At 40.5% G+C, this 11337-nt stretch overlaps 1 protein-coding gene across 1 annotated transcript; it reads left to right on the top strand.

Annotated features, from left to right (window-relative positions):
• The first annotated feature begins 6136 nt into the window (after positions 1 to 6136).
• On the top strand, positions 6137 to 11337 carry tmem230a (transmembrane protein 230a). Its single transcript, XM_060908269.1, has 4 exons — positions 6137 to 6264; positions 6730 to 6834; positions 8097 to 8219; positions 10128 to 11337. Exons 2-4 carry the CDS (start codon positions 6733 to 6735, stop codon positions 10266 to 10268), a joined length of 366 nt encoding a protein of 121 aa, XP_060764252.1. The 5' UTR covers positions 6137 to 6264; positions 6730 to 6732; the 3' UTR covers positions 10269 to 11337.

Raw genomic sequence — 11337 nt, forward strand, 5'->3', positions numbered from 1 at the left:
TAAACTAGCACTAATGTCTTAAATTTGATACGAGCTGTGACAGGTAGCCAATGCAGGTCAGTAAGCAGAGGGGTGACATGGGAAGAACAAGGGAGGTTGTAGACCAGGAGAGCTGCAGCATTCTGGATGAGCTGCAGGGGTCTGATGGCAGAAGCTGGAAGGCCAGTAAGGAGAGCGTTGCAGTAGTCCAAGCAGGAGAGGATCAGTGCTTGGACCAGGAGCTGAATAGAGTAGGTGGTAAGAAAAGGGCGGATCCTTCGAATGTTGTAGAGGAGGAATCTACACGTCCAGGTCACTGCAGCGACGTTTACTGAGGAGGAGAGTTTGTTGTTGAACATGACCCCTAGGTTCTTTGGACTGGGTGAAGGTAACCTAGAGATGTCCCCCGCCCCCAGGGAAATAATGATGTCCAGGGGTGGAGAGGATGGAGCAGGGATGTAGATTACCTCTGTCTTGCCTGGGTTGAGCTTCAGGTGATGGTTGTCTATCCAGCTGTGGATGTCACGCAGGCAAGCAGAGATGCGAGCGGAGATCTGTGCGTCAGAAGGAGGAAAAAAGAGAAACAGTCAGGTGTCATCAGCATAGCAGTGGGAGGATAGACCCTGAGCAGTGATAATCGGGCCGAGAGACTGGGTGTAGAGGGAGAAGAGAAGCGGACCTTGAACGACGCCAGTGGTAAGTGGGCATGGTGCTGATACAGTAACAGACCAGGTAACCTTGGAAGGAGGGCATATCCTGAACCAATTTAGTGTTTTTTATATGAAAGTATGTCCCTTTACACACTCATCCAGAAGGGTAATTTTGCACAAGGCCATCTGTCTACGGCAGAAAAAAATAAAATAACGCGTCTGGAAAAATCCCAAGGGAGTCTGGAGCCATATTGATCCAGATTCATGACGTCATGTGCGGATCCGCCAGCAGGCTGAGAGACAAACACAGGAACACATAATTTAGAGTATAGTCTCTCTTATTTCTTACCCTGGCAACAGTCAACTTGTGAATTGCGGATTTTCTTGGTCCTTTTCTCGGCTCTGCTTGGTCCTCGGCTTCGAGGGCCTCGGTGGATGCGGAACTTCGCCTTCTGTCAGGGGAGACGAACACGGCTGGCTCCTTGGTGACGCTGACACAGATGGAGACGGTGTTGCTTTGGGCATTCTGACAGATGGAACTGCGTCTTTTTTCAGATCAAGTTGCTTCTTGAAGCCCATTTCCCACTGCAAATAGTTCTCAAAGTCATTGGGCTTTATGAAGTGAGCCCCGCATATGATGCTGTAGTCTGTAGCATGTAGCCAATTTTTCTGGGTGCCTCGCATGAAGTGCTCCCATTTCTCTCTCATTGTCCGGTCTTTTGGAAAACGATGAGTACTAATCTCATCAAGATTGGTGTTGCTACACCCTCCTACGATCTGTTAACCATTTTAATAATTACATGATAACATTGAAGAAATTTGCAGAAAACCACCAGGTCATTTTCTCATAAACAAACCAACGCTGACGTAGGATTCAGAGGGAGGCATCCCGCACATGACGTCACGAAAATCAATGTTTGCCGGGAAATCCAAATGCCAAGTTTTTTCAGAGGCAGACCAATTCGTTTCAAATGGCTTGATTTCAACTGAATTTTTCTGGTATTGCGCAAGATAAAAAAATTGCACAAAATGCAAAATGTGACAGATATTTGACCAAAGTTTAATATAAAATAGGAGAATTACATTGATCTTGCGGGCGGCACAGTGGTGTAGTGGTTAGCGCTGTCGCCTCACAGCAAGAAGGTCCGGGTTCGAGCCCCGGGGCCGGCGAGGGCCCTTCTGTGCGGAGTTTGCATGTTCTCCCTGTGTCCACGTGGGTTTCTTCCGGGTGCTCCGGTTTCCCCCACAGTCCAAAGACATGCAGGTTAGGTTAACTGGTGACTCTAAATTGAGCGTGAATGTGAGTGTGAATGGTTGTCTGTGTCTATGTGTCAGCCCTGTGATGACCTGGCGACTTGTCCAGGGTGTACCCCGCCTTTCGCCCGTAGTCAGCTGGGATAGGCTCCAGCTTGCCTGCGACCCTGTAGAACAGGATAAAGCAGCTACAGATAATGAGATGAGACATTGATCTTGCCATACATGTCAACCTATACGGATTGTCTGGAAATTATACGGATTTTAGCTCATTTCAAGGGCGTACGGGCGTATAAACAAAGTCTTACAGATTTTCAGTATTTTCTGACCTAAATTTATTTTGTGTATCTTACTTGAACATCGTCAGCTGATCGTCGCAAAAACATACAAAAGCTCGATTTATAGACAAAGAACAGCGTGTATGCAGGGGCAGATAACCCAGACTACGTGAAACCGGATGTTTATTCCTCAAGCCTCGTGCGGTATCCCGACTGCGAGACTTCGCTCGTTCCGGTCATGCGCACGATCTGCATTTAAACGCGCCAAACGGTCATTGTTCGAACGATTTTCTCATTGTGCAGAGCGACACTGTTTACACCTGAGAGATTTTGAATAGCGTCTGCTGAGTGAAAGAATGGGAACACCGAGAAAGAAAATGAGATACGGCGGGCATATCTTCCTGAATGGAAGGAGACATTTAATGGTGTCATTGTTCAGGCGAAAAATGAGGAGTACACGCACTGCACAGTTTGTGTGCGAGATATAAAAGTTGCGGCGTCTGGAGTTTATGATGTGAGGGAACACATGAGGTCCAAATTACATCAGCGAAATTTGCACCAGAAACAGAATCAGCCGCAAATGACGATGTTTGCAAAGCCTAAGACCGATGATCAACCAACAAGTGTAATAAGACCAGAAGTTACGATCTGTAATTTTATTGCTCAGCACAATTTGCCGCTAGCCGTTGCGGACCACCTGACAGAACTGTTGCCGCGAATTTGCACGGACAGTATGATTGCGAAATCTATCAGCTGTAGGCGCACCAAAACAACGCAAATAATCAAAAATGATCTACACTACCGATCATCCAGCACTGCCGGACGTCGCCATTTTCCACGAATCCAATGACAAAAAGACGGACAAGCGACTGGCCGTTTTGGTGCGGGTCTTCGACATAAACAGAGGGGCGAAGTCAAGAATCACAGACATGCCCGTGTGCAATATTGGCACGGGCGAGGCGATTTTCGACATGCTGGACGAAGTTCTCAGGCAAGTTATATTTACTTATTTATTTATTAAGTTTGGTGCGATTCGAAGGCTATAAGGATTTTATGTTGATTTTATGGATTTCTTCCTCTGATACTACAGGTGGACACCCAAAGGGGTTGACATGTATGTCTTGCTCCTGAATATACCCAAGATGTGCCCTTAAGGTTTGAACCAGTCTAGGGCTGTCCCACAGATCCCTAGAGCTGATAAAGATGATAGGAGGATGGGGTGATCAACAGTGTCAAATGCAGCAGAACGGTCAAGGAGAATCAGGACAGAGGAAAGGGAGACAGCACGTGCTGCATGAAGTGCCTCACTGATGTAGAGAAGCACAGTCTCGGCTGAGTGACCACAAAAAATTCTGACATGCTCGACTTTTCGTCAGGGTGTCGATTATGTCACACTATAAGGCCTGTTTGTCATTCCTAATGTTTGTATTTGGAGCTGATGCTGGAAATTTATCAGCCATAACAAAATCAGGCTGAATTTGTGTAGTCTGATCCCAGCATAAAGTAGAAAGTACAGGCTAGCATTTGTAAATTCAAAAGTCTATTATTTCTGTTCAGCTGCTTACATTCATTGTAATTAGCCATGATTACCCATTGTGAAACATGACACGTTGAAATTATTGTATTGAAATAATAGGGAAAGTCATTTTAATGCAGCACTTTATATGAAAGGCATGAAGAAACAAAGTTGAACATTGAACCTTTTTTGGTAGCTGCTTATTCCAATTGTATTTCAGGTGTAAAAGTACTAATAAACATAAATGAATGAAACGAGACTTTCAACAATATAATTCTCAACTTAAAGGAGATATGCAGAACCTTCATTTTTAAATACATTTCTGAGTAGACAGTATCTCCATCCTTGACTCTTGTACGCTGCATAAATGGGAATAAAAATATATATATTTTTGAGAGTTAAAATCAACCGCAAAGTTGGCATTCGAGCTGCCCCGCTGAGCCAGCCAGCCCTGAGTGCGTGACGTCACAGCGGTAACCAGTTTTAAGGCCGAGGCCTTTGACAGCTATAAACCAAAGCCAGACTCGGCAGGCGAGAGTGGTTGCAATGGCCTCTTCATTCGGATTTATTGGAGATTCTTTGGATTCCTCAGATAGTAATACATCTGACTGTGATAGTCCTGAAACTGGAGTGTGTGTACATGCTGCTGCTATACACGTAGAACCGTATCAGTTCGAACCATCGGAAAGAGAATTCGATAGTAACACGTCGGCCATGGAGGCCCCCACCTTACGAAATAAAGCCAGAGAACAAAGCCGTCTAGAGAATCGGATGGAATTAAACCGACAGTCTCATGTGACTCTCATTAAAACAGGATAGGTGTTATAACTTATGCAACATACATGTACATGCATGCATTTTCACTGACAAAACGTAAAAGGCTAATTAAATAATCAGATGAATTGAGACAATCACATTCTGAAGCAAATTAAATAATCTTATACCGCTAACTTAAACACACAATACAAGTTACATGTATTAATCTAAATGCAGGTAAACAATGAGTGTTGTGATATAACCAAATAAGAGTCGCATCTTACCCATCTGTGTTCTCGCTTCTTGAAGGCCGATTGTTTTGAAAGAATCTGACTTTAGTTCTTCGTTCATTCGCTTCTTCCATGTAAGGGTGAGATATTGCTGCTGAGGCAAGCATATCCAGTGGAAAAAAAAAGCATATCCAGTCGAGAAATCTGACGGCTGGTCCACTTATTCTTCATTTTCTCCATACTGAGTACTCCGCCATTACTGCTTGGCTCACACTCCGGGAGAACTGGTGCAACTGAACTTACTTTCCTTTCCTTTTCCTTTAATTGTTGGTACTGCACCCTCTTTCAATACGGGCTTATAGCCAACGCTCCTCAACAGATCAGAGGTTTTGTACGAGTCATCAGTAAAACGTGCCCGTGAATTTCTCGCAAAACGCGTCCAAATCGTTGCAATTTGAACATTCTTGGGCCATGAATGCAACATAAATCCACCTTCTGTTGTGTTGCTGCACCCTCCAGCAACACATCTACGTGGCACACGATAAATTAGCTCAAAATGGAGGATCAAAGTTGCAGTTAGCTCTGTGTTTTAGTATAGTGAAAATGGCAGAGACCGATAGCCTTCCTGCTATGACGTCACAGATGTCAAGGCCATTCACTCAGACTGCTACCTATATGAATCATTTTAATCGTAAAAATTACTATACTAGATTTATTGTTAACACTTAAAACTATTCCTGTGCCATTCTTGAGTTCGCAAGGCATTTATAAATAAAAAGTGAGGCCATGGTTCTGCGTATCTCCTTGGTCAACGTTGGTTATCCACGTCATATAAACGTATAAAAGTTTCCTGACTTTGTGCATGCATTATGCATGTATTTATGTCTTTCTATTCTTTTTGTTGTTCATGTTAGACAGGTCAAGCAGGATGGTTGGAAATCAGGCAAGACAATGGCTGTTCACAGACCTTTTCACCTAACATGTAGGCATAGATTGCGGCATTTCAGCTTTATTAAAGGAAATATAGTGATTAATGTACCTTTATGTAATAAAAATCAATCTGACAGAAACCCAGGGAGCACAGGGAGAGGAGAAACTCAATCAATTCAGTTGAATTCATTGTTGTCCTTAGACACCAGCTAATCCTTGTGTCCATTCATAAGTGTTTCCCATGATTACACCAGAAAGACCAAAGCACCCCTCATACCTTAAAGCTCTTAAAAATCACCCCTGGTTTATGCACGTATTACCTGTATAAATCAGTTAAACAGAAAGAGACTTGCGGTTGATTTGATTAGATTAAACTAGCATCACTCCATAGACTTACAATGATTTCCTGTTGAATCGAGCCTTTTCCAATATGGCCGCCGCGAAGACGTGTCGTAGTAATTAGTAACACTGTCCAAAATGGCGGCGACCCCGTTTCCTCTCTGGGCTGGATTCGCCTCCTCTCCAGTCATGCGACATGAGTGACGCCACCAACCCGGAAGTAAACAATGTAAAGAATGGAGAGAGCGAACAAACAGGCTGGTTATTTTATTAAATAAATTAATAAATGAAAATAAGGAGCCTGACGGGATTCCTGCAGCTTTATAAGAAAAGTTAGTGACTATATTATTTATTTTATTACTTTAAAATATACTGTTGTATGCATGAGCCACAGCTCAGGCTTTATTCCAGGTTTTTAACTGCAGTAAGCTCAGGGAAATGCTCCAGGGAGAAAAATATCAGTTCAAAATGCGCAACTCTTATATTTTTATCGCTATATTTTATCTCTTATGTTTTTATATCCGTATCTTTATCAACTTTATGATTTTAGTCTCCAGATTTTCTCACCTTTGTTTTTATTCTCCTTTTTATTTTGTAATTCGAGATAATTATGTCCTTTGGATGCCAATACTTTTGCACAGGGCTGTATATTTTACATTATATTCTCTTAATTATTTATTTGAGGAATGTTGAGCTGCATTTTATGTCTTAAACAGTGCTGCACCCATATGCATGTTCATATTATTATTATTATTATTATTATTATTATTATTATCCTCCATGTTGGTATCACGCAGGTCATGATGCCCGTTCGGAGCAATTCAGCCATTGGGGGAATCTCAAACAATAAAGTGAAATACTCCAGACTTGCGAACAGCGATGAAGGTTACATCGATCTGCAGGTGAGAAGGAACAGCTTTAATAATGATAATAATAATTACAATAATTCAATGTTGTTGTGTTTTTACCTTAATCTACAGTACTGTGCAAAATTCTTATCCACCCTATTTTTTTCATACAAACTTTGTTATAGGTTTCTGTTTTCTGATGTCTACATGATCGAGTCAAAACATTACAAAAACATTTTAGAGTTCCAAATGTTGTTTTTTTTTCCCAGCACAAAATTAAATATTACAGAAAAAAGTTTGTATCTAAGCAGCATATTCCATAAGAGAGCACTTTTCAGATGAAAAAAGAAACCATAATGAAGGCTGCTGGGTTTTGGTGTAAAATGAAGAAGTGAGTGTGACAGTCAAAGTGTCCAGAAGAACTGTGGCTGGTTATGGAAGATGCTCAGGAAAACCTACAGATCATTTCCACATAAAACTGCACTCACTGGACCTGAGATTACTGTTTTGTTTTGTTTTTTCAAAGCAAAGGGTCGTTTCACACCAAATATTGACTTTGTTTCATTTATTATGGCTTATTGATTACTGTTTATCGTATTTTTTTAATGTTGAAACATTTCATTTCATTATTTTTTTAAGCCATTTTTTTTATCTACAGCATTTCTTTGCATGTGCCTAAGACTTTTGCACAGCACTGTAAATCCACTCTATCATCAGAACAAAGAGCGGGCAATTTCAAAACCTTTCTTTGCACGCACTTTTAGTGGAAACCTACGGCCAGATTTTGAGCTCAGTAAACGTTAATTTGAAAAATATTTTGTTGAAAAGCTGAACAAATTCTTCAGTCAAAGGTGTTTGTGTGTAAATGAAGCTCTGAATCTGTAGAATTGGTTCTTTGAGCTGGAAATACTTTTTCTTCTCTGAATGAATTCTATTCAAAGTAGTTATGATGCAGTAAAGCGACAAATTCAAGCGATTGTCTTGACTGATCTTACGGCACGTGTGGTCCGATGTTTCTTCAGTTCCTCGCTCATAACTTTAGTTCCTGTCTACAATTTGGTCCTGCAAAAATGAAAGAAAAACATATGATTTCATCTTATCATGTCATTTATATAACCTTTCATTAAATGTGTTAAACAACTCGTACAGTCAGCTTACTTTGCAAATCTAATCTGAGATAAAGCTGAGCGAATCATTTCCCTGCCAGTCACAGCACATATGTTTGATACAGATGCAGTGGATTAAAATGAGGCTGAAAAACATCAGAGTATCTCTTTAAAATTCATTTTCCCCCCACTGTTTTTAATTTCTCACAGTTTAAGAGAAGTCCACCGAAAGTTCCATACAAGGCCATCGCTCTGGCGACGTTCCTCTTCCTGGTCGGGTCTTTACTAATTATTATCGGCTCTCTGCTCCTCACCGGATACATTCATGTTGAGGTGAGTTTAAAAAAAAAAATATATATATATATATATATAAACCAAATATAGCATAATCATAATGAATATATGGAATAAGCCTGATCATATCACAGTGCTGCTGAATTCTCAATTCTGCTTGGTCAGAATGTGTTGATTAATTTTCTCTCAGTAGCATGACAAAGTTACTTTTTTTTCTTGTCTTATTAACTTCATGAGAGAGAAAAAAGGTGCTGGTGAGAGAAAAAAATTTTTTTAAACTGCTATAACATAAGAGAGAACAGGAAGTCCTTTTATGGATGTTCCACAACACTAAATGTAACTATAAACTGTGTTATTGAATATGAAATGCAATATTTGGTAACTTGTTCTTGATTCTAAGATTCCTGTTCTTGGCTGCAGGAGTGGAACCCAATGCTGAGATGCTTTTCTGCTCACCACGGTTGTAAAGAGTGATTATATGAGTTACTATATCCTTCCTGGCAGCTCAAACTGCTCATTCTGTCCATTTTCCTCTGACCTCTCTTATCAACAAGGTGTTTGTTTCCACCCACAGAACTGTCGCTCGCTCACTCTCTCAGAAAGTGTTTTCTGTTTTTGCACCATTCTGTGTAAACTCTAGAGACTGTTGTGTGTGAAAACCCCAGGAGATCAGCAGTTTCTGAAACACTCAAACCTTCATGCTCCATCTGGCTCAAACCAACACCCATACCACAGTGAAAGAGAGTCACACGAAAATTGAGATCACAATTTTTCCCATTCTGTTTGAACATCGTGGACGTTAACTGAAGCTCTTGATTTGTATCTGCGTGAGTTTGTGCCTTGTGATCGGCTGATTATAGAGGACCGCATCAAACAGCTGCAGGTGGATGTAGGGGTGTTCCTAATAAAGTGGCCGGCGAGTGTGTAATCATTTTCTGGGTGAGAAAGGGAACTCTGAAATGATATAATTTGACTCCAGAACTTTTTGCACCCTAGGCCACACCAATTTAATTAGTTGGTTCTCGGATTTTTTCAGGAAAAATATGAAGCAAGCGGGCGAAATAAAAATAAAATTTAAAAAATGCTCTGATGGTAAAATTAGCGGTGGAAATAGACCAAACAATACAGGCAAACCAGTAAACAGAATTTCAACACACCTGTCAAAGATTTTATGCTTCTGTTCGCTGAATATCCTAATAATCACAAACACAGGCTTTGCAGGATTCCCCTCCACAGGCATGTTTCTTCCACAAGTCTTTATCGAAAGTGAAAGGGGCGATTTGATTGGTTTTCGACGTCACGTGACCTGCTGGCGGGAGTTTGATTTAGATTTTTTTTTTCATTTTGCATCTTCTTCAAGCGGCGATTCCGAGAACCAACTAATTGAATTGGTGTGGCCCTAGTTTCGTCTCGATGTTTCTCTGGAGGTCGTGTGGTTGTGATTCGGACACATTTATTCATTTACACCGGAATGTTGTTGTCGCTTGCAACATCTCACAGGTTGAGCCCAAGGGGTGCCAATACTTTAATGTTCGTGAACACAGAGAGAAGAGTGCCTAAACGTCAACCGGCATGTTGTTTAATTTGGACGCTATGTAGTGAGTGTGTCGAGTGGACAGGAAGATGGATAAATGTTAAAACTGTGTGTGTGGAGATACATAAATAAAAACGAATAATAAACATTAAATTGGATGATAAAGTTTAACCTTAATTCCAGAAAAAGGAGCAGATTCAGTTCTGATGGATGTTTTGGGTCGATCTTCTCTCGAGGAACAAAATTTAGTCCTTTGTTGATGTTCCTGTTGTAAACAGTTTGTCGTGGAGGTTGGTCCTCTCTCACATCGTCACATTTCAGTTCTGCTTGATGTTTTGGTCGTCACGGTTGTTTTGATGGCAGGCCAGATGAACGACTACACCCTTGACGTTCTGGTATTTTTGTTCCCTCAGAACCCAGACCGGACGATTCCCGTGCTCATCATCGGCGTGCTCGTCTTCCTTCCTGGCTTTTATCACTTGAGGATCGCCTACTACGCCTCCAAAGGTTACCGCGGCTATTCCTACGATGATATTCCAGATTTTGACGACTGATCCTGATTCGTGTCGTGACGCCGTTATTACACAAGCCGCATGGCACCTTTTTTTCGCCTGAGTTTTACTTCCTGTGGTTGAGCACACGCCTGCTGCTTCGTATATCCATCCAGTATAATCATCGCAAATATACTCTGATATGCAAAATAGAGTTTTGCACTCCATACAGTACTGTACAAAAGTCTTCGGCACCCTTTTGATTTTTATTTTCATACAAACTTTGTCTATTTTATGACTTCTACATTATCGAGCTAAAACATTACAAAAACATTTTAGAGTTCCAAATGTTCATTTTTTCCAGCACAAAATTAAATGATACAGAAAAAAAATATATATCTGAGCAGCATATTACCACTTTTAAGAAACCACTTTTCAGATGAAAAAAGAAAACATAATGAAGGCTGCTGGGTTTTGGTGCAAAATGAAGAAGCGAGTGTGACAGTCAAAGTGTCCAGAAGAATTGGGGCTGGTTCTGGAAGATGCTCAGTAAAACCTACAGATCATTTCCACATAAAACTGCACTCACTGGACCTGAGATTACTATTTTATTTTATTTTATTTTTTATTTTTTTAAACCAAAGGGTCGTCGCACACCAAATATCGACTTTGTTTCATTTATTACGGCTTATTGATTACTGTTTATCGTATTTTTTAAAAATGTTGAAACATTTCATTTCCTTTTTTAAAGCCAGTTTTGGTCGACAGCATTTTTTTTACATGTGCCTAAGACTTTTGTACAGCACTGTATAAAAAGCCAAAAGAAATGCCTTTGTATGTTTGTTTTATGTTCTATATTTCTGTATGATGTGATGTGTACATAGTTAAAAGAAAGTATTATAGTATATTTAAACTATTTTTATGATATTGCTGTGGTTTGAAAATAATAAATTTGTGTGCCTTGCTTTGTTTGCTTGTGCTTATATCATGTATCATACCTACTACTGGTGCACATTTTATACAGTATGGTTGAGTGCAAAAGTTTGTGCTCCCTGTCAGTACTGAGAAACTATGAAAATGTATTGCTCATTTGCAATTTATCAAAAAAAAGTAAATAATGTTAAAAATAAAA

The sequence above is a fragment of the Neoarius graeffei genome, chromosome 25 (assembly GCF_027579695.1).
Source record: "Neoarius graeffei isolate fNeoGra1 chromosome 25, fNeoGra1.pri, whole genome shotgun sequence".
Taxonomy (NCBI): Eukaryota; Metazoa; Chordata; class Actinopteri; order Siluriformes; family Ariidae; genus Neoarius; species Neoarius graeffei.